This window comes from Podarcis tiliguerta, assembly GCF_965153285.1.
Source record: "Podarcis tiliguerta genome assembly, chromosome: 9".
NCBI classification, from domain to species: domain Eukaryota; kingdom Metazoa; phylum Chordata; class Lepidosauria; order Squamata; family Lacertidae; genus Podarcis; species Podarcis tiliguerta.
This window is the reverse complement of record NC_139542.1, coordinates 70,217,378-70,241,355: the sequence shown is the minus strand read 5'-3', so window position 1 is coordinate 70,241,355 and position 23,978 is coordinate 70,217,378. Positions and strand designations below refer to the sequence as shown.

The 23,978-nt window shown below is 47.3% G+C and overlaps 1 protein-coding gene across 1 annotated transcript in view; it reads left to right on the top strand.

Moving 5' to 3' along the window:
* STRA6 (signaling receptor and transporter of retinol STRA6) overlaps positions 1-23,978 on the top strand; it is a 60,750-nt gene that overhangs the window by 31,552 nt on the left and 5,220 nt on the right. The window contains exons 6-15 of the mRNA XM_083398892.1: positions 521-687; positions 1,229-1,357; positions 9,148-9,215; positions 10,867-10,943; positions 12,692-12,753; positions 12,970-13,147; positions 17,651-17,726; positions 19,621-19,754; positions 21,935-22,052; positions 23,599-23,700. Of these exons, the coding sequence (XP_083255018.1) occupies positions 521-687; positions 1,229-1,357; positions 9,148-9,215; positions 10,867-10,943; positions 12,692-12,753; positions 12,970-13,147; positions 17,651-17,726; positions 19,621-19,754; positions 21,935-22,052; positions 23,599-23,700 (1,111 nt within the window). The remainder of the gene's footprint in view (positions 1-520; positions 688-1,228; positions 1,358-9,147; positions 9,216-10,866; positions 10,944-12,691; positions 12,754-12,969; positions 13,148-17,650; positions 17,727-19,620; positions 19,755-21,934; positions 22,053-23,598; positions 23,701-23,978) is intronic.

Here is a 23,978-nt window from a genome sequence, read left to right as displayed (position 1 = left end):
TCCCAAAGCTGCATTGTGTCTGCAAGATTTATACACTGAGAATGTGGAGAATGTGAAGACCCCTGCTGTATCAGAGCCAAGATCCAGCACCCGGCTTCTTGCAGTGGCCAAACAGTTGCCTCCAGGCAGAAATGGCCCAAAATTGAGAGAAATGCAACTTTTGAACTAAACTTTAAAAAAGTGGACCTTTAAGAAATCTGCCCATCCCTATCATACAATCCTGGAACTGCAGAGTCAAAGCACAACCCCCTGCAATGCAGGAACCCCTAAACTAGAAGCCACACTGCCTTGGCAGCTTATGCACTAGCACCTGTCATTCTTCCAAGGGAGTAGCTTCCAAGGAGCTCTTTTGCATGGGGGAAACGGATGCAGCATCTTCAAGGGACGTTTGTGGGAGCCCCATCGCTGACTCCACCGTGCATGCTCTCGGCATGGCCTGCCTTGCTGAATTGCCTCTGTTTGTTGTCCAGCTGAGGCTCTTAACCTCTGCCCTTCTCTCCCCCTTGATCTCCCTCTCCAGAGTACTGGAAGATCATGGCTTTGCTCTATTACCCTGCCTTCTACTACCCCTTAATTGCATGTGCTACGGTCAGGCACAGAGCTGGGTACTTCTTGGGCTGCCTGCTGTCCTGGTGCCATTGCGTGGTCCATCTCTGGCAGAAGGTGGAATGCCCTCAGTCGCCCAAGGTAAAGACAACTGGGGAGGCTGGAAGGCCTTGAGGTTTGGTTGGCATGGGCCAGTTCTAAATAGCTGCAAGGAGGAAGCCTGTTCCTGGAGAGGCTAGCTGCTGCTTTGCAGGAGGGGTGGGCAAGAGAACCTAGCCATGTTCTGAGCAATATATGATGCCCATAATGGCACCATGGCTGTGTGGGCCTGGCCCATCTTTGCAGACCTCAAGACCCAACTGTTGGCAAAGAAAGGGCTTGCAGGGAATCAGGAACCAGGAGGTCAGTGAGGCAAGGAGCCTCTTCAAGGGCTTTCAGCTCAGGATCTAGGGGTAGGACGTGAAAGCAGAGGACCCACCCGCAGGTGGTACCAGAAGCAATGACAGGCAATCAACAAATTCTAGCATTGCCCCAACCTCCTCTTCCTCCCTGCTGGGTTCTGCAAGGGTTGTAGCAACTTGCTGGAGTTATCCAGCAGGGGGAGAGTTGTCGCTTGTCATGGGATTTATGAGTTGAACACAGGTTTGTCTTTCTTGCAGCCGTTCTCTTTGTCTCTGCTCAGATTTATAGGTACTATTCCCTGCTTTCTTATCTCCCCATCATCCTGTGCCTTGTGGTTTTGAGCCTTTGGTATCCTGCACAGCTTGTCAAGAGCTTCAGAGAGCAGAAGAGGAAGAAAGTGACGGTGGAGGTAAGGCATGGCAACATCACTGGGTCAAACTAGAGGAAGATATATCTCCGGGTGCTGGTGTAGACTGAGTAGAGCAGGGATGGGGAACCTCATCTCCTCGAGCTGCTTAATTATAAGAGTACTTGTATACCAATATATAACACACACATGGTTTACACAACAATGAAAACACAAAAGCCGTACACAGTTTAAAACATTCAAAAGGCTAGAAACAGACCACTATAAACCAGGTGGAAAGATACATTCTTAATTGCTTGCCCAGCAGAATAGAAAAGTTTCCAGTAGGCATTTCAAAGTTGGCACAGAATGCGTCTGCTGACTCTCCAGTGGTGGAGAGTTCCACAGGGCCAAAGGCTCTGTCGCTTCTTGTTTTCAAGTGAGCTTCACCAACTTGGGGAACAGCCAACCACATTCCTGCAGGTGATCTCAGCGGGATAGAAGGCTTCAGGCAAACCGTGGACCTAAGTTGTTTGGGGCTTTATAAATTAACGCAAGGACCTTACACCTGTCTCAGTAGTAGATGGGCAGCTAGTGCAGCTGTCAGCAATCTGGTCACAACATTTTGCACCAGCTGGAGCATCTGAACCAGGACCAAGGGCAGTTCCACACAGGGTGCATTGTGGTAGTTCAGCCTCAAGGCTTACGCATGATCTACAATTCTGGGACTCCAACCCCCATTGGTTTTCTAGCATGTCCAAGGTTCAGGGGTGATGGGAGTTGTGGTCCAACAAATCCCTGGAGGGCCACAGGCTCAGCCTCTTCATCCCTGGAACAGAAAGGACCTCAGCACAAGAAAACAGACATGCTGCAAAGCAAAAGCCTTACTTGATTCCTGGGACGTGGGGAGTGTGCATGGCTTTGTCACGAGGCCAGCAGTGGACAGAGCCCATCTTCCCTAACCATTGGCCATGCTGGCTTGGGCTGAAGGGAGCTGAGAGTCAGAAGGACAGAATAATTCTCAGGTAAGGAAGTGTTGGGAAAATCAGCTGGCACCCTCTGTTTCAACTTTTAAATTCCTGATGGAAGCAGGCAATGAAGAATACATTTTCCACAACTGTTAGTTGGTTACTGATTTTAACTTTTTCATACGGTTTTCATTGTATGGTTTTACATGCTCTTGTTGTAAACTGCTCTGATTGTTCTTATGAATAGAGGTAAAGGGACCCCTGACCATTAGGTCCAGTCGTGGCCGACTCTGGGGCTGCGGCGCTCATCTCGCTTTATTGGCCGAGGGAGCCGGCGTACAGCTTCCAGGTCATGTGGCCAGCATGACTAAGCCGCTTCTGGCGAACCAGAGCAGCGCACAGAAACGCCGTTTACCTTCCCGCTGGAGTGGTACCTATTTATCTACTTGCACTTTGACGTGCTTTCGAACTGCTAGGTTGGCAGGAGCAGGGACTGAGCAACAGGAGCTCATCCCATTGCGGGGATTCGAACCGCTGACCTTCTGATTGGCAAGTCCTAGGCTCTGTGGTTTAACCCACAGCGCCACCCGCGTCCCCGTTCTTATGAATAGTTGCATATAAATATACCAACTTGTTAAGGGAAAAAATACAGCAGGACTTGCCCTTGTTGAATTGGGGTTTGGCGGGGAGAAATACAGGCAGGAATTCTGAGATGGTGTGGCACTAAGGTTTTACCTGTCTAACGTTTCCGACTCCCAACTGCTTCCATTACGAAACAGGTGCAAATTATGCAAGGCGTTGCCAATATGTGGTGCCTATTTTTGGAGTGAGCACAAATTGTAGATGCCGTACAGAAACAGAAAATGGAACCTGACCCACTTGGCAGTTCCTGAAATGTCAAGGTGACATGCGTGCCTGCGCGCATTTAAAAATAACAAGTGTTTCATTTTCACACACCTTTCTGCTCCATGAAGTTCTGGCGGTGGGGAGGAATGAGCTGTGCTCTTGCAATTCCTTGATAGGCAATAGATTAAGCTGACACAACAAAATGGAGGAATTGTCTGGCCTGGGAACAAGCAGCTTTCTAAGTTCCTAGCTCAGGAGTGGGGAAAACCTTGTGGCCACCCAGATGCTGTTGACCAAGCCTCAGGGACTATGAAAAAGCTGTTGCCTTGCAACAGTGTGAAGCTAATGCAGTTCTCGGCTGCTTTAACAGAAGTCTCATGTTCAGTCAAGGGAAGTTCTTGTTTTTATTATGTACTTTTGGTTTTTATCTTTTATTTTGCTGCTGTGAACTGCTCTGAGATCTACAGATGAAGGGCAATATACAAATCTAATTTAATAATAATAGTTACGGGTAGGCAGCCGTGTTGGTCTGCCATAGTTGAAACAAAATTAAAAAATTCCTTCCAGTAGCACCTTAGAGACCAACTACAGTGGTGCCTCGCAAGACGAAATTAATTCGTTCTGCGAGTTTTTCGTCTTGTGAATTTTTCGTCTTGCGAAGCACGGTTTCCCATAAGAAATGCATTGACGGTTTCCCATAGGAATGCATTGACGAATGCGCAAGACGTTTTCGTCTTGCGAAGCAAGCCCATAGGGAAATTCGTCTTGCGAAGCAACTAAAAAAGCAAAAAACTCTTTCGTCTTGCGAGTTTTTCGTCTTGCAAGGCATTCATCTTGCGAGGTACCACTGTAAGTTTGTTATTGGTATGAGCTTTCGTGTGCATGCCAATAACAAACTTAGTTGGTCTCTAAGGTGCTGCCGGAAGGAATCTTTTTATTTAATAATAATAATAATAAAGGTAAAGGGACCCCTGACCATTAGGTCCAGTCGCGGACGACTCTGGAGTTGCACGCTCATCTCGCTTTACTGGCCGAGGGAGCCGGCGTATGTCCACAGACAGCTTCTAGGTCATGTGGCCAGCATGACTAAGCCACTTCTGGCAAACCAGAGCAGTGCACAGAAATGCCGTTTACCTTCCCACCAGAGTGGTACCTATTTATCTACTTGCACTTGACGTGCTTTCGAACTGCTAGATTGCAGGAGCAGGGACCGAGCAACGGGAGCTCACCCCGTCGCGGGGTTTCGAACCGCCAACCTTCTGATGGGCAAGCCTTAGGCTCTGTGGTTTAGACCACAGCGCCACCCACCTCTGAATAATAATAATAGTCCCATTCTATTCTGCCTTGGTCAGACCACACCTGGCGTCCTGTGTCCAGTTCTGACCACCACAGTTTAAAAAGGATATTGACATGCTGGAATGTGTGCAGAGGAGGGCAACCAAGATGACCAAGTATTATGAGGAACAATGGAGGGAGTTGGGGATGTTCAGCCTGGAAAAGAGGAGACTCAGAGGAGAAAGGAGAGGCGTCTTCAAATATCTAAAAGGAGGATGGAGCAAGCTGCTTTTCTGCTGCTCTGGAAGGCAGAACCCAAACCAGTGGATTCAAATTGCAAGGAAGGGGGTTCCGACTAAAGCTTAGGAAGAACTTCCTGGCAGTAAGAGCTGTTTGACAATGGACCATATTCACTCAGTCCTCAGAAGGCAGTGGACTCTCCTTCCTTGGAGGTTTTTAAGCAGAGGCTGGATGACCATCTGTCAGGGATGCTTTCCCTGTGATTCCTCAATGAGCCTTGGGGTCCCTTCTGATTCTACAATCCTGTGATTTCCTTCCCAAGGCCGACTCTAATTGAGGTGCCCTCAGTTTACAGGGTGTGTGGGAAAGACAATTCGGCTCTTTGGTGGGGGGGGACAATAATCTGCTTTTATTTTTGCTGAAATCTAAACCACTTAGCTCAAGAAGATTTGAGTTTCTGAATGTTTCCTATTCAGAGCCTTACAGTGGAAGGAGCAGAGTTATTGTTTGGCAACAGAATCATAATCCAAACGACTGGCACAGAGGTCCTTGTTTTAAGAAAGAAAGCTCTATTTAAAAATAAACATATAATCGATAGAAGCCCAAATCTGCACTCGGATTTTAGGGTTTAGCCCAATCCACAACTCTGGGATAAGGAGTCGGAACAGAACGTTCCTTCTTATTCCACTTGCGATGTTTGTGCAGAACTCCATCTGGGATCCTGCAACAATCTTGTGTAGTGACAGACCCACTCCCCTCCCCATGATAATTAGCACCTCCGCAACTGCGATCACAAAGGCTGGCGAGGCATATGGGAATTATGCAAGGCATTTTAAATAGGTTGCAGAAGTCGGGTGCTTATTTAAAAATATAAGAAGTGTGCTGAGGATGTTGCAGAAATTGTCTGAAGGTCTTTTCTGGGTTGGCGCAAGCAAGAGCATACCCTGACTGTCCGTGGCAAAGAGAGAGGTCACCAACAGAGCTTCACTCACAGTAGATCTAATATAAATGCAATAAATAAATATATCATGGGTGTCTTTGCTGCATATCACAGCCTGCATGTTGGTGGGTAGCCTTTCACAATATGGTTTTGCTTCCTGCAGGAAGATGCTGGAACAATCAGCTATGAGCCTCTTCCTGAATCACTGCCTTGCCAACCTACCGTGGTGCCAGTTTGCAGCTCACAGTCCTTGCCCACTGACTGTAGCGTCAGAAAGTGACTTGAATGTGTGAATGAGACATCACAGATTAATCAGCACAGATGGTAGCATTTCTGGAGGGGCTCAGAATTCAGAGAACGTGGTTTGCATGCAGAAGATCTCAACTTCAATCCCCCAGTATCTCCATGCAGGGCCAGGAAAGAATCCTTTCTGGAATGCCAGAGAGTCATGGCAAGTTAGTGGAGAGTCTCGTTGGAGAGACAGTGTGGTGTAGTGGTTAGAGTGTCAGACTAGGACCTGGAAGAGGCCAGGCTTCAAATCACCCACTCGGTGCCAGTCACTGCCTCTCAGCCTAACTTGTCTTGCAGAGTTGTTATGCGGATTGAGAGAGCCTTGTATGCTGCATTGAGCTCATTGGGCGGCAGACTGGGTTATAAATGCATTAGATTATAATTATACTAATTCTAAACAGGCAAATGTTGTTTTCAGTGGTGGCTCCCCACTTGGGAACCCAAGGAGGTTTACCTGGCACCGTCATTGCATATCTTTAGGTTCCAGACAAAAACATTCCCTTTTAATCAGACCTTCGGCTTTTAAGTGTCTTATAACCTGTTTGCATGGGGGGGTGTATTTTAGTGTAGGGTTTTTTTAAAATTTAAAAAAAATGAATTGTCTTTAATAATAATAATAAATAATAATTTATTATTTATACCCCGCCCTTCTGGCTGGGTTTCCCCAGCCGCTCTGGGCGGCTTCCAACAAAATATTAAAATACAATAGTCCATCAAACATTAAAAGCTTCCCTAGACAGGGCTGCCTTCAGATGTCTTCTAAAAGTCTGGTAGTTGTTGTTCTCTTTGACATCTGGTGGGAGGGCTTTCCACAGGGCAGGTGCCACCACCGAGAAGGCCCTCTGCCTGGTTCCCTGTAACTTGGCTTCTTGCAGTGAGGGAACCGCCAGAAGGCCCTCAACGCTGGACCTCAGTGTCCAGGCAGAATGGTGGGTGGTGGAGACACGCCTTTTAGATCCCCCAGCCTTGCCTCCATGCTGGTTTTAATGATTCCCTGAAAAATGGGGTGAAGCAGAGCTCTGGCTGAGCGCACCTGAAAGAGAGCCAGGATGGAAATGGACTGAGCTTTTGGGTGTGCTTCCTCCTGTTTTCTCTCTCAGCAGCATCACTGGCTTATTTTGCCCTTTTGAAAAGATGCCGCTCCTACCTTATTATCCCCAATCAAAGCACATTTGCCACGTTGCAGTTGAAGGGCAAGCCTCCCTAAAAAATTTCCTCTACAGCACTAGAGACATCTGGCCAGGCAGCCTGTGAACCCTCCTGTACAATTGGTGGTCTTCTCCTTTAATTCAAAGAGTCTTTATACTTGAACCACATTCCCTGGAGACCATATTTTCTGGTCCTTCTGGTCCTCAAGGGAATAATTGGAGAATCCTGTGTGGTCTTTGCCCCAGCCCCCTTTGCTTTTTAATTTATTCTTCATCTCATCCTCCTTCCTTGCCCTGATTTCCCAGGTGGTGTCCGCCATCAAATATCTCTTGGATGAATTGCTTGCATTTTCTCTCTGGCCCCAGACGGCCAGCAGCATCTCAAGATGGGGCATGTCACGTTAGTTCTCCATGGCTCAAGCTCAGACTCAGACTGGCTCCTGGGTTGCGGTAGCCCTTCACAAAGTGTTTTCCTGATGGTGCAAATGGCCACTTTGATTTTCCACAATTCCCACAATGCAGCGCTGGGCTTATAAGGCTGCTTGCTCCTGCAGCTACTGGGTGTGCCCACAGCCAGAAGCCCAGGGCAGGCATCAGGGCAGAGAAAGCTGTCAAAGGGTGCCAGTTTTCTGTACCAGGCCTGCTATAAACCTAAGCAGGACTTGAGCCGATGATGGCCAAGTACCTAACAAGAATGTGCAGCAGGGGTGATTATTGGAGCTGTCAGTTAATTCATTTTCCAACTAATTAACTATTCATTTTGCAAATTGCAAAACTGCACATGTTTGTCATAATTAATGGGCTTTTACAGGTGTGCACCTAATATTCTTTTAATGTGCAAATCGGCCTCTTACATTTTTGCAACAGCCCCTTTAGCTATGTGAAAATTGAGTTGAACCGATGGATTGATTGAGACCTTTGTACCTTTTCAACAGGGGAATTTTGGGGCAAATGTGGGGTGTGTCCAAGGCCCAGTTACGCAACAATGTCTTAAAAGCCAAACCAGAGTGAGGGCAATGCTTTCTGCCATTACTCTGAATGGGCAAGCATTTTCATTCCATTTCACAGCCCTGCAGAGCAAATGCCAAACTGGAGGTGTGTTTTTCAGCTCCTGCTTTGGTGTGGCCTGGCTTTCAAGACCACCCTGCCTGGCTGGCGAGCTGAATATGGCTTAGGAAATGGCAATTTTGCCAGCCTAGGTCTTCTGTGTTAAACTGAGCCCCAGATCCCTTGCCCCTTTCCCTAAACACACACAAACTTAAAAAAAGAAGAAGAATACATGGTTTACGTGGTGGGCCGGGCATGCTGTGAAATGCAAATGTTTCCCACTCCCTATCCTAAATTTTCTCTGGAACTTCCATACTTATAAATTTGCAAATTTGTGCTATGAAGCTGTACCCCAAATCCTTTAAGTACGCAGCAAGGTTCCTAAAAGGTAAAGGGACCCCTGACCATTAGGTCCAGTCATGACCGACTCTGGGGTTGCGGCGCTCATCTCGCTTTACTGGCCAAGGGAGCCGGCGTACAGCTTCTGGGTCATGTGGCCAGCATGACAAAGCCGCTTCTGGCGAACCAGAGCAGTGCACGGAAACGCCATTTACCTTCCCACCTATTTATCTACTTGCACTTTGACGTGCTTTCGAACTGCTAGGTTGGCAGGAGCAGGGACCGAGCAACGGGAGCTCAGCCCATCGTGGGGATTTGAACCGCCGACCTTCTGATCAGAAAGCCCTAGGCTCTGTGGTTTAACCCACAGTGCCACCCGCGTCCCTTAGCAAGGTTCCTACTTTCCCCCTATATTTCAAATGCTGTCTGTTAAGTATTGTAGAACTGTTGAATTGGAAGGGACCCAAAGGGTCATCTAGGTCCTGCTCTCCTCCCCCCACACACAAATCAGGAATCACAGCTAAGAGAGCATGGCCTAATCTGGAGATGTGGTCACATTCACACAATACCTTTAAAACACTCTAGTACTACTAAAACAGTCATGGGTGCTGGGAACTCTAGCTCTGTTGGGTGAACACCCTTGGGGTGAAAGCTATGCCAATTGAAGTGGCGTTAGAGCACTTTCGGGGGGGGGGGGGCAGATGCGACCTTGCACCAAAAATTCATGTGGAATAATCAGTCTTTTGTGTCTGTTTTAAGCTGCCGGGGAGTGGCTATTACGAAGACTATCTGAAGAATATCCTGGCAAAAAGGACGCCAAATAAAAGGTAAAACCTCTCTCTCTCTCTCTCTCTCTCACACACACACACACACACACACACACACACACACAGCCTGTCTTTCATTCAGCAAAACCGCATCCCAAAAAACTGGAGATGGATGGGAACTGAAATGGGGGTGAGTGGGCAGGTTGATCCCAGAATATCCCTGTATCTTGTTTCATCGTTTTTGTAAACCGCTTTTAGGGTTGTTTAAAAACAACAACACACCAAGCCACGAGTAAATTTTATGACATAAATAAAAATAAGAATAATGTGGCTCTCTATCTGGCCCAAGCCACGCTCCTTGTTGGCCCCAATCCACACCCTCTTCAAGTGTTTATTACCTCCTGGAGAGCTTGACCTATGATCACACATCTGGGTTGGCTGGATGGAGCCATGAGCATGGAAACCTCTGGCTTTTGCAGACTGGATAGTAGTCTATTATACCAAGGCAACATTAGCTCCACCTACTTTTTAAATAAATTAATCAATTCAGTGGTACCTCGGGTTACAGACGCTTCAGGTTACAGGCTCCGCTAACCCAGAAATAGTACCTCGGGTTAAGAACTTTGCTTCAGGATGAGAACAGAATCATGCAGCAGCGGCAGCAGGAGGCTCCATTAGCTAAAGTGGTTGAAACATACTCAGAGTCGCAAAGTGATTTCATGCTCTTTATTCAGCTCATAGTGGTGAGGAGGAATGAATCAAAGTCCCCTCAAAGTATCGGCTTTATATACATTATTTACACAATGGGCTGCACATGATTGGCTAATTCCGGAATTCTACTGTAAGCGAATCAGGTTGTGGATTCACTTCTATCTGGAGCATGATTGGGTGGTTCCTGCCAACCAATCATACTGCTGCATTGTTCTAGGACCAGTCAGACTGCTGCATTCTGAATCCTATTGTTCTAGGACTAATCAGACTGCTGCATTTTGGATCCTATTGTTCTAGGACCAATCAGACTGCTGCAGTTTGGATCCTATTCAACTCAGTACATAACAGTGGTACCTCAGGTTAAGAACAGTTTCAGGTTAAGAACGAATTAAGTTCTTAACCCGAGGTACCACTGTAGCTAGCTAGATATAGATAGATAGATAGATAGATAGATAGATAGATAGATATAGATATACGTAGATAGATAGATGAGTAAAAAATATAGCTTGGAGGCTGGAGCTAACCCACTGTCCACTGCCTCTCTCATTTGCTAGCATTGCTAAAAAAGTAACATAAAATGCACCGGAGTCCCATTGGTAAAGTGGACAAAAAAGGTTCTTTGCTTCCAGTTATGTACTTCACATTCCCAAGAATGGCTTTGGATTCTAAGAATATGCCATGAGAGGTCGTGTCATGGCTGCCTCGTGCAGGAGGGAGGGAGAGAGAGAGAGAATGAGAGTGAGCAGGAGAAAGGGGTGCAGACTGGGTGTGAAGTGAGAAAGCACAAAGTGTATTTTCCCAGACTATCTGCTAGTGCCAACCTTGCTTTCTACTGGCTGGAGGCATGCTAGCTTGCTTAAGCCCAGCAAAAGTTGTCGATGAGGCATTGCGGCCCTCAGCCTGAAAAGGGTCCCCTGGCCCTGTGTCCTCGTGTCTTGGCGTGTTTGTGTGTGTGCCTCTTCTTCTCTGCCTGAGCCAAACTTTCTTTCTGTCCCTCTAGCATCAGCAGAGCCAAGCCAAGCCTGCTGTCCAGGATCCGCTCCTATGTCTGCTCATTCCTCTACGCACCTCAGGAAGGTACTGCATGCACAGATCTTTCGAAAGGCTCCATTGTTGCTTCGGCTTGTTCGTAGGTCCTCCACCCGCAAAAGAGGCTGCAGGTGCACATGTAGCGCAAAACAGGTGGAGAAACGCAGGCAAATGAAAGCCACCCTGGGTGCTTCTTCTTGAAGCGGGTCCTGGCAACCAGGGATTATGAAGGCAACATGATTCCGTCAAGGGATGCTGCCAGTTTCACAATGATAGCTTGATAAAGCCAAATCAGAGTGAGGGTAGTGCTTTCTGCCCTCACTCTGAATGGACAAGTGTTTTCATCCCATTTCACAGCCCTACGGAGCAATTGGGCGGAGGAAGGGGGCGGTAGGGGCGGTCCGCCCCAGGTGTCACCACTGAGGGGGGTGACAAAATGTCGGGCAGCACTCCCTGCAGGGCCTGCAGCGCACCCAAGCCATGTGTGACACGGTGGCTTGGGCACCAGCAGGCTCCTTGCTGCCCCAAAAAGTCCACCTGCCGCCTCCCCCTCAGCTGTAGGACAGCTGAGATGGAAGAAGGCAGGCAGACTCCTCGGAGGCCCCGCGGAGCATCCTGCCCCAGCTCACCCCGCCCCGTTGGGAGCAATGACTGTCATTCCTGGCAGACCACCCTACTTAGCTAATGAGCTGAATTTGGCTTAGGAAGCAGCAGCTGTCGTTGTGCTGGTCCTGGGGGGGGGGGTTACCGTGAGGGCGTGGTCAGAGTCCAGTCCTGGGTCAAGGGTCTGGAGACTGTCCACCAAGGGCGAAGCGGGGTCCAAAGCAAGAAGCCGGGCTTGGTCAGGAACCCCGGAAGAACAGGTCAGGGTGCTGGCAGAAACAGGTTTCCAACGACATTGCTCCCGCAACCTGGGACTGGGCTGACTGGCCTTTATCTCCTCTGAGGCCAGGGGCGGTCCTGGCCCACAGGTGACCCGCCTCTCCTGGCCTTAAGGCGAGCACTCCTCCTGGGAGAAACCAGTCCCCTGCGCCTCTCTGCCCTGAGCCTCTGCAGCTCAGGAGAGGCTGGAGGGTTACTGGACCCAGGGGCAGCTTCACCTTCCCCTGACAGGGCTGGGAGAGGCGCACCTGCAGGCAACGGGTCCTCGATCACCTCAGGAGCCAGAGCGGATACATCTGGTGTCTGGTCCTGAGGACCCGGCACAGGTGCAGGCGCTTCAGAATCAAGGCCCTGCCCCAGCTCAGCCGGCCCTGGAGGCGGGGACTCCTGTGCAGGCTGGGACTCCTCAGGTTCAGCTTCTGAATCAGATTCCCAGGCCATCACAGTCGTGCTTGTTTCAGCAGCACATATACTAAAATCAGGAAGCAGCAATTGTGCTTGTGTTTTTGTGGCTGTTGGATTTCTTTGTGGGATCTTGGGACACATCTCTTGATTATATACTTCAGTTGTTTGGACCAAAGCTTCTCTTTCTCTCTCTCTCTCTCTCTCTCTCTCACTCACACACACACACGCACACAAACACACAATTGTGTTTTCACTCATTTTATTTCAGCTACTCTCCATCCATGGCCACAGACTGCATTTCTGCATTCCATTTATGTTTAACTCCCACCCCCTTTTACATTTCCTTCTTTGCACCGTATAAACCTGACAACTTAAGTCTCCTGTTCCCTGCAACCAGTGGAGCGGACTCTGACCCACCAAGGCTTCTTTCATTAATAACATCAGAAAATGTTGTGGAAGTGTTGGGGGCTACCCATGTGTGATTGTGATTTTTTTGTGTGGAATTGCAGGCTTCCAGATCCCTCTGAAGCTGATTCTCTCCCTCGCCACATCTGTGATTGCTGTCTATCAGGTAAGAACCTAAGAACCCACAGCCTATCCAGCCCAGGATTCTGTTCTCATGGATGCCCACAAGCGGAAGAGCGCTCTATTGCACATGTCTCCCAACAACTGGTACCCAGAGACATAAGAGCATCAGAAGAGCCTTCTGGGTCAGGCCAGTGGTCCATCTAGTCTAGCATCCTGTTCTTTCAGTGGCCAGCCAGATGAACCATCTCTTGGTTTACAGGTGGCCCTCCTCCTCCTGGCAGTCTTCGTCCCCAGCATCCAGATAGTAAGGTCTGGCATGACCAAGGAGCTGACTGCACTCTTCATCCAGTTTGGTTTGGTCCCCTCTGAAAATCCCGCTGGGATCCCTGGAGACAAAGAGTTAGCCACCCTCAAGCACTACATCTGGTCGCTAGAAGGTGAGTCTTTGGGGCCCTGGTCTTGTTGACGATGTCCCTTTCTGCCCCTGATAAAAGCAAACTCTGGAGGTGGTCACAGAATCGTGGAATTGCAGAGTTGGAAGGGGTCCCATCTAGTCCAACCTTCTGCAATGTAGGAATCACAACTGGAGCATCCCCGAGAAATGGCTCTGAAGAACTAAAGAAACACAAGGATATAAGATTGCCCACTGCTGGCTGCACCCCCTGCCCACATTTTTATTTTTCAATTATTCCTCCCACCCCCCCCCCAGAAATAACGAAACTGTAGGAACAAGAACTGGCTCGCAAGCCCAGTTATGCAATAAGGTCTCCACATGAATACAGTCTAGTCTTTTGTATTTATCTTGGAGCATATCTCTAAGCACATTAATGATCAATATATCCTTCCAGAGCTGGTTGGCCCCCTAACTGAGTAGCTAAAAATAATGATAATAATGTTGAGCCAGCATTTTAGTCATCGTCCCCATAATTCAATTGAAGTGACCTTTCCCCTTTCCCAAGTTTGCTGAGCTATCAAAATGTCAATTAACAGATACATAATGAATTCAGCTTAGTGCCAAGATCTTTTAAATCTCCTAGAATTCTCTGCACAGGATCTAGCAGCATGAAAACGCCTGTCAGGTTGCTTTTGTACTTTTTTCCAGAAGCAGTTTTTCTGGATAAAAAATTAAAATTAAAAATAAGAAGAGCCCTGTTGGATCCAACCCATTCTTGATATTTCTTTTCGAATCCCTGCAACAGGGTGAGCTCCCGTTGCTCTGTCTCAGCTCCTGCCAACCTAACAGTTCGAAAGCACACCAGTGCAAGTAGATAAATAGGTACCTCTGCAGTGGAAAGGTAAACGGTGTTTACATGCACTCTGGCTTCCGTCATGGTGTTCCATTGCACCAGAAGTGGTTTAGTCCTGCTGGCCACATGACCCAGAAAGCTGTCTGTGGATGAACGCCGGCTCCCTCTGCCTGAAAGTGAGATGAGTGCCACACCCCATAGTTGCCTTTGATTGGACTTAACCATCCAGTGGTCCTTTACCTTTTACCTTTTTTATTTCAAGAGTAAGGCGTCATGCAACTATTACCTCCAAAACAATTTACATTGTTTACTTTATTTCATAAAATTTATACACTGCTTTTTAAAAAAAAAAAAAAAAACCATCAGAGTGGTTTACTTTAAAACAGACAAATTTTTAAATAAGGTACTAAAACAGCTTAAAACTCACATCAGATTTCTAGCCACTTGGTCAGGCTTGTCTAAACTAGCATGGTTTTTTGTTGTTTAGTTGTTTAGTTGTGTCCGACTCTTCGTGACCCCATGGACCAGAGCACGCCAGGCACTTCTTCATTAAACAATCTATGGTATTCTAAACAAGGGCAGGGGTTGGTGTTGTTGTATTGTTTTAGTTTCTTACTATGTTGTGCATTTTTTGAGTTTATATTATGGCTGCCATATCTTGAAGAGCAAAAAAAGAGGACGCTATGGCGACTCTCGTTTTAAACACCCCTACTATATGTAGAGGACGTGGGTGGCGCTGTGGGCTAAACCACAGAGCCTAGGACTTGCTGATCGGTGCTTCGAATCCCCACGACGGGGTGAGCTCCCGTTGCTCGGTCCCTGCTCCTGCCAACCTAGCAGTTCAAAAGCACGTCAAAGTGCAAGTAGATAAATAGGTACCACTCCGGCGGGAAGGTAAACAGTGTTTCCGTGCGCTGTTCTGGTTCACCAGAAGCAGCTTAGTCATGCTGGCCACATGACCTGGAAGCTGTACACCGGCTCCCTCGTCCAATAAAGTGAGATGAGCGCCACAACCCCAGAGTTGGCCACGACTGAACCTAATGGTCAGGGGTCCCTTTAACTTTACTATATGTAGGCTATAGAAGCTGTGATATATTGCTGAGAGGGGCAGAAGAAGAGAAGAGGAAAGCAAGTCTTCAGCCACCAGCTATGTCTACGTCTCATTCAGAAATTATAATCAGAGACATTTTGGCAAATTTAAAAATCCACCCGACAGAAATTTTACCCCTAAAAAAGAGGAGATTCGTTGTCCATCAAACCAGTGCTTACAAAAATGCATACATTTGGGGAAAGGGTGCATAAAACTGAATATATCAGTGAAAAGTGCATGCGAAATGCATCTGCCAGGGATGCTTCAGTTGTGATTCCTACATTGCCAGGGGTTAGACTAAATGACCTTTGTGGTCCCTTCCAACTCTACAATCCTATGATTCTTTTACTATATTGGGAGAAATTGCTTACAAAATGTGTGCCTTAGTCGAAATTGCATGCAAAGGACAGATTCACACTATAATGCGCACGAGGGCTTTTTATTGCTTTAAAAAAATCACAAATCGGTTGCAGAAAGGGGGACAATAGAATTTAAATGGGGACAATGAGAAACCAAGGGCTTCTGCATTCTCCTCTTGTCCCTCTGCTTCCCCTTAAAGGGGGGGGGGGACGGGAACCACTTTTTAGCACTCAATCAGAGTAAATGGCAATTTGGTTTTTTCTGGATTGACCTTTCTTCCAATTTTGTTCTAAACCATGGATGTAGCCAGGATTTGTGGGGGGGGGGAGCAGGCTTTATGTGTGTGTTAAGTATTTTGTATTGATCTACTTGATTTTGGGGGGCAGCTGCCCATGCACTATTGCACTTGGGCAAAAAAAACCGAGAGGCACAAATACAAGATGGGTGACACCTGGCTTGAAAGCAGTACATGTGAAAAGGATCTAGGAGTCTTGGTTGACCACAAACTTGACATGAGCCAACAGTGTGACGCGGCAGCTAAAAAAGCCAATGCAATTCTGGGCTGCATCAATAGGAGTATAGAATTTAGATCAAGGGAAGTAATAGTGCCACTGTATTCTGCTCTGGTCAGACCTCACCTGGAGTACTGTGTCCAGTTCTGGGCACCACAGTTCAAGAAGGACACTGACAAACTGGAACGTGTCCAGAGGAGGGCAACCAAAATGGTCAAAGGCCTGGAAACGATGCCTTATGAGGAACGGCTAAGGGAGCTGGGCATGTTTAGCCTGGAGAAGAGGAGGTTAAGGGGTGATATGATAGCCATGTTCAAATATATAAAAGGATGTCACATAGAGGAGGGAGAAAGGTTGTTTTCTGCTGCTCCAGAGAAACGGACACGGAGCAATGGATCCAAACTACAAGAAAGAAGATTCCACCTAAACATTAGGAAGAACTTCCTGACAGTAAGAGCTGTTCGACAGTGGAATTTGCTGCCAAGGAGTGTGGTGGAGTCTCCTTCTTTGGAGGTCTTTAAGCAGAGGCTTGACAACCATATGTCAGGAGTGCTCTGATGGTGTTTCCTGCTTGGCAGGGGGTTGGACTCGATGGCCCTTGTGGTCTCTTCCAACTCTATGATTCTATGATTCTAAACATTGGGTTTCCCCCAAGAAAGGAGTGGGAGGATGGGGAAAGCACATGGGCCTCTGCTTTCTAGGCATGGGAAAAGCAGGAATGTGGACGAGCACTTTGAGAACCAAAATTCCCCAAGCCTTCGATCCTTAGTCGTGGTCATTGCATTATTGTCCTCAAACTGGACTGTTGCTACAAGTCGAAAGGATGGTTAACACGTTCCCCGATCACTTCCTGGGTATCTTTCATCTGATGAAGAGGGCAAGTTCCAAACATGGGGATGCTGATACAGCTGTGTGGTTATCAAGTTGGCTGCCTGCGCCAAGTATTTCTCCAAGTGTTTTTTTCTTTTTTGAAATCCTAAGTTCCTAGTCCTCATGCTGTGCGTACAGAGACCTTTCTGAAGTTCAGAGGGGATGGATTCTGGATGTAGGGAAGCGTTGCAGATGGGATCAGGGTCTGTGGTCAAATTTTCCTAATCTGAGGGGCGTCTTATGGCATGTAAACATCTTTGTCATTGTGGGGTCCGTTGGGGGTTTCCTTTTGCAAATTCACCCTTCTTTTCCTGCTTTCTTTCTGGGCCATTTGCCAGCGAGCTAAAAGCAGCGCTCAGTGCCAAGAAGCAAAGGGGGAGTGAAATGCAGGCAGCAGTTTCACCCCGCAGATGGTAATGCAGTGCTCACAAAGGCTTGCGGTGGTGGGGGTGGGATGTGGTAGAATCCTGCATTTGGCACAGAGAGGATGGGATGGAAAAGATGGAGGAGGGGGAGTGCATAGCCGATGACAGGCTGACTGACAGGCAGGCAGGCAGACAAATGGGCTGCTGCCTGTCTTGTCAGCTCTCCCTGGTGATAAGGACCCTCCCTCTTGCTATAGCAGAATGGCAGAAGCACACCTGAACCGAGGGGATGCAGGTGAGAGTCAGGGAGCACATCTGCACCAATATACCACTTTAAGCAACCCCCCGCTTCCCCCAAAGAATTATGGGAGCTGTACTTTGTGAAGGGTGCTGCTGAGAGTTGCTAGAAGGTCCCGATTCACCTCCCAGAGCTGCAATTCCCAGAGTGCCCTGGGAAAAGAGGGACTGGTTGTGAAACCACTCCTGTTTTTTGCAGTCTGCTTCGTCTCCTCCCTGGTCGTCTCCTGCCTGCTGACTTTCTGTATGCTGATGAAGTCCATGGGGAAGCACAGGTGAGCCTTGTCCTTCTGTTTTTTAACATAAATTCCCAAGAAATATTATCAAAGGCCTTTTCCGCATCCACAAATATTAACATTGCTTGCTTATCATTCCTAGCATTCAAATATTCCAAAACATTAATTATATTCCTAATGTTATCTTTCATTTGCCTGCCAGGAAGAAAGCCTGCTTGGTCTTCATGTATCAACTCCTTTAACAACTTCTTCATTCTGTTTGCCAATATATTAGCAAATAGTTTATAGTCATTGTTTAAGAGCGAAATCGGCCTATAGTTCTTAACTTGAGTCAAATCTGAGTCCTGTTTGGGAATTGAGCCTTGTCCTTCTGGACTCCACCAAGGGCAGGGAAGGGAGGTCCATCAGAGCAAACGGGGCTCTGCCCCACCCAAATCAGGCTGCCCCAGGCCAGCCACCCTCCTGCTTCTCTTAACTGGCAAGAGATATTGCATTCCCTTCGTCTTCCTCCTGCTCCATTTCACTTTAAGTGCTCCAGATGAAAACCCCAATCTAGCCTTGCAGAAGCTCTGTGGTTTGTGCATCAAGCCACTTCCGCTGTTGTTCTCATCCCTGCTTTGAGAGCAAATGCCTTCACTTGGCATCCGCCATCCTAAAAGTCCTTCTTTCGCAATGAAGGGTTGATCTACGGAAGTCCTTCCCCCAGGAGGGAGGGATGGCTGCCAACGTGGATGGCTTTAGAAGAGGATTGGACAAATTCAGGGAAGAAGGAAGGCTTTCCATGGCTACTGCAATACCACAATAGCTGTGCTCTGCCTCCACAATGGGAATCTGCAAAAGTGCAAACGCAACACGCTGGCTAATAACTGTTAGTAAATATATAATCGGTATGATGTCATTCAAAATAAGCGAATAAGCCACTTCAAAACAATATATATATCATACAACACATCTCACAAAATATACAAGTTGTTATGTGTATCAGAGTCAAACAAAGGTTCAAACAACCAATGAATAGGGAGGAACTCTCAAAGGAAGACGTCTCAGCAGCTACATTATCCAGTGAGCACTGATCCAGTAGTATGATCTTCACTAGTATGTATATTTCATTGATAATTATTTGCTGATGAAGACTTTATTTTGAAACAGTTGAACTATTCCAGATGCACTGTCCTTTTGAGACTTCGGAGAAACGTCTTTCTTTGAGACTTGTGTGAGACGTCTTCCTTTGAGAGACGGTTTGGTGTTCCTCCCTATTCATTGGTTGTTTGAACCTTTGTTTGACTCTGATACACATAACAACTTGTATATTTTGTGAGATGTGTTGTATGATATATATATTATTTTGAAGTGGCTTATTCATATACAGTGGTACCTCGCAAGACGAATGCCTCGCAAGACGAAAAACTTGCAAGACGAAAGAGTTTTTCGTTTTTTGAGTTGCTTCGCAAGACGCATTTCCCTAGGGGCTTGCTTCGCAAGACGAAAACGTCTTGCGCCTTTTTCTTAAAACCGTCAATGCATTCCTATGGGAAACCGTCAATGCATTTCCTATCAGAAACCATGCTTCGCAAGACGAAAAATTCACAAGACGAAAAAACTCGCAGAACGAATTAATTTCGTCTTGCGAGGCACCAATGTATTTTGAATTGGCATCATACCGATTCTATATTTACTAACAGTTATTAGCCAGCATGTTGCGTTTGCATTTTTGTAGATTTGTCACATTTTGCAACACAGGGGTTTGTGTTTGTTTCCAGCTTCTGAATACTAGTTGCTGGAAACCACAGGAGGGCTTTCTGCAGGAGTAGAAGAGGAGCCCCCTTTGGCCTGGTCCAGCAGGCTGTTCCTAAATTTTCATCTATCCTCCTTAGGTGCTCTCACATTCCACTTGACTGCATCTTCCCCCCGGTTTCTCCCTCTCCATTTTCAGGATCAACCTCCAGCGCCTGTACCAAGGGGCAGTCAGAGACGTCTTCTATTGCTCTCGCAAGCTTCAGCCTTCACAGCAGGCTCTGGTGTGCTGGATGTTCTTTGCCAGCTTCCAAACTGCATTTGCCTGCTTAGGTAAACAATATGCTGATTTGCTCCTTTTGTGTAAGGATTGGAGCGGAGGTGCTGGTGTGTTAGAGAAAGGTGCTCCAGAGCAATTTGTGAAAAACAGAGGATAACTGCAATGGAAACTAATGCAGTAAAACCTGCATCAAAGGGTCATCTCGCCCAACCCACATGGTGCTCTAACCCACGACCCTGAGATTAAGAGAGCAACTGAGTGTTCCTGTTCCATGTTGCCCTTGGGGAAGGACTTTAGGCAAAGACCAGTACAGTCATACCTCTTGTTAAGTCTGCTTCAGGTTAAATCTTTTCAGGTTGCGTCCCGCGGTGACCCGGAAGTACCAGAAAGGGTTACTTCTGGGTTTCGCCACTCGCGCATGTGCAGATGCTCAAAATGACATCACGTGCATGTGCGGAAGCGAAAAATCGTGACCCGCACAGACGCAGGTTGCATTCTGCTCATGTTGGTTTTTTTTTAAAAAAAATAATAATGTTTATTTCATTTTTCACAAATACAAAAAGAATTGAAAAAGACAAAATACAGTAGAGTAAGAGAAAAAACTAAAAACAAAAAAAAAATCCCCCCCACCCCACCAACAAAAAAACAAACAAAAAACAAAGACATTTAAAAAAGAAAACACTTCCATTTTTCAAAATTCCATCCTTCAGTAACTTATTTCCTCGACCTCCTCCCACCTCCCTTTTTGCATTCCAATTATTAATTAGATCAACAAATTCTTTCCATCTTTCACTGTTTACTCACTTATTTAACTTAATCCATTTAAACCTTATCCTCCCATCAACATCTAGAAAATTATCTATACTCCAATCTAATAAAGAAAGAAAAGATCTTATACCCTTAAATCCTAATGTCTCAAATCCTTATCATATTTCCACTAAAGTCAAATAAATTCATTCCACCATCTCCCAACATTCCTTAATTATGCAGTATTATACTAAATACTGTTTTACAAAGTTCCCAATTTTTCCCCACCATCTCTTCCCCCTGGTTTCAGATTTTATCAGTCTTTTCTGCTAATTATCAGTCTTTCCTGTCAGTTCCATTAATTCCATCAACCCGGTGCTCTTATATCTGAGAATCTTAACTCTTCTCCCTGGTCTGTCTGCAGGTTTCTTTCAGAACCTAAAATTAAATCCCAAAGGGCTTTTCTCTCAGCAGCTCCTTTATTCAATTTCAACAAACTCCATGTTCAAAATTATAATCCAGAAGGTATTCCAAAGCGTACTCCACAGTCTCTTTGAGGTTACGGAATTCCATTTTTCCAAGCTTTCCCGCAGTGCCACCCTCCAACAGAAAATCCATCCATCTTGCCTTACTCAGTCCAAGTGGGGCACTGCCTCTCCAAATATGACTTTCAAAGTCCATAACCGGAATGGATCCCATTCACAACCAGAGGTACCACTGTATGTGTGATTACTCCAAAATGTTGCTAAGACAGCCCACCCACCTTGGGGGGCCCTCAGACCCATTCTGCATCCTGAGCCCCACAGCGCTATTGGGATCAGGCTTGGATTGACAGGCTCTGATGCAGGTGAGGGAGAAACACAGGAGGAGGGGCATTCAGTGCTCTGGTAACCTCCAGGCTAGAGGAGTGTGTGTGATGTATTTTGTGTTTTTATCCTGTGAACGGCCCCTTGATCTTTGGATGAAGGGCAGAATATGAATTTAATGATGGATGGTGATGACAGTCCTCCCCTTTCCACCCCAACTTCAGCCTCTTTGAAAGCAGGAGCATACAAGGAGGGGCAGAAGGGGCGGTCCACCCTAGGCACCACTCGGGGGGTGACAAGATGGCCCGCTGCCGCCCCCCCCCAGCTGTAGAGCGGCCAAGGGCACACGTGCAGTTAGTATGAGCGCCGCTTGTCTGTACGGGCTGCCTCTCACATGGTGACCATACAGGCTGCCACGCATGCGCAGTCTGTTCAGACGTTGCACATGCACCGCTAGGCGGTTTGCCCCGCCCCTCGGCGTCCCGTGCCAGGTGCCAGAGAGGGTTCCTCCACCACTGTTTGGAAGGTGAAGCAGGGAAGTCGGTCCTCCAACTGAGGCTGTGGAAACCGCTGTCTGAAACCTAGGAGAGCCATTGCCTGTCAGAGCTGAATGGTCTGTCTAGCTTGTCCACACTGGCCGCTCCCTCTGTTGTGATGGTGTGTTCTTGCCCCTGTTCCAGGTCTGCTCATCCAGCACATCGTCTTCTTCGTCTGCACTGTGATTTTCACTTTCTTTGTGGTCATCCCCCTGCAATCTGGCAGCAACATGCTCCTCTTTAAAATCATGGAGAACATGTGGTAAGAGTTCTACAAGCCTAATGGGCAACATAGGTAAAGGTAAAGGGACCCCGACCATTAGGTTCAGTCGTGGCCGACTCTGGGGTTGCAGCGCTCATCTCGCTTTATTGGCCGAGGGAGCTGGCGTACAGCTTCCAGGTCATGTGGCCAGTATGACTAAGCCACTCGCTTCTGGCAAACCAGAGCAGTGCACAGAAACGCTGTTTACCTTCCCACCAGAGCAGTACATATTTATCTACTTGCACTTGACATGCTTCCAAACTGCTAGGATGGCAGGAGCAGGGACTGAGCAATGGGAGCTCACCCCGTCACGGGGATTCGGACCACGACCTTCTGATCGGCAAGCCCTAGGCTCTGTGGTTTAACCCACAGCGCCATCCGCATCACCTAATGGGCGACATACCCAAGCTTAAATCTGCAAAATGCTAAGATCCCCTTGGATGGAGGATGCTCAAGCCAAGGTGGAAGGTACTTCTGCAAATGCCCAGCCTTTGCTTTTGGAGCAAGGATAAGTTTCAGGGCCTCCTTCCATCACACTGGCATTGCATTTGAAGATGAAGTTGGCCCTTGAGTGTCTGCTTCTCTTATTCTCCTCTTAACGTAGCAGCCACAAGCATGACAGGATCCTGACTGCGGCATGCAGAGAAGAAGGTGACAACTCTTTCCTACCATGCCGTGGTCCCACCACCACCATCAGTGGTGCATTTAAACAAATGCCGACCAGAGGTAGCCAATGTGGTTGTCCAGATTTTGTGGACCACAGCTCCTACTGGCCGTGCCTCTGACTTGCTGGCCAGGGATGATGGGAGTTGGACCCCACCACATGACTCTCAGAAATCTAAGTAACTGTGGCATTTCTGAATACACCCACCCACCGTTCGCCCTCTGCCCCCGCCGCGCTGCCAAGTACTGACTAGTCTGTGTTTCATAGAACTTTGGAATGGAAAGTAACCTTGGAGGTCAACTTGTCCGACTGCAGCATCCCAAAGATATGACTCTCCACGCTCTGTGTGAGCCTCCAGTTTAAATGCCCCACCACAACCCAAGGCAGGCCCTTTGCCCTTGAAAAGAATTCCCATTGTTATGTACTGAGTTGAATAGGATTCAGAATGCAGCAGTCTGATTGGTCCGCAGGAGCCATCCAATCCAACTCCAGGTGGAAGTGAATCCGCAACCTGATTGGCCTACAGGAGAATCCCTGAATTAGCCAATCACATGGGGCCCATTGTGTAAATAACGTATATAAAGCAGACATTTCAGGGGAACTTCCGTTCCTCACTACTATGAGCTGAATAAAGAGCATGAAATCCACACTAGACTCCAAGTATATTTCACCCAACCACTGAAATCTTTGATTTACAGAAGATGTCTAGATCACTGAGCATTATTCATCTGGAAAGGTTCTAAGACTAAAGTTTCCTCTTCACCCTTGCAATTTCACAGATCCCTTGAGTGGAACCATGACTATTGCACCAGTTTAAAACTGTCATGCAAATACTATACCCTGAGCAAAACTGGCCACTTCTGATTTGCTTTCTTTGTCTAGGCCTTTCTGGTTGACCCTGGTGCTGGCTGTGGTTGCACAGAACCTGCTGACTCACTACTATTTTCTAGAGCGTGGCCACCTCCCGAGGGAGCTGACCAACAGGTGACTATGGAAGTTGTTCATCCCAGCTAGAGCATGAGAGAGCAGCACCTCACTGTCTCTTGGATTGCCTCTTGCAACAGCTGTGCTTGTTAACATCTCAGGGTCCAGATGATGGAATATGGACCACAGCCGTGATGTAGGCAATGACCACATGTCCACTGCACATGTGCAGTATCACATCACTTTAAAAAATCATGGCTTCCCCCCAACGAATCCTGCGAAATGTAGTCTGTTAAGAGTGCTAGGAGTTGTCTGGAGACCCCTAGTCCCCTCACAGA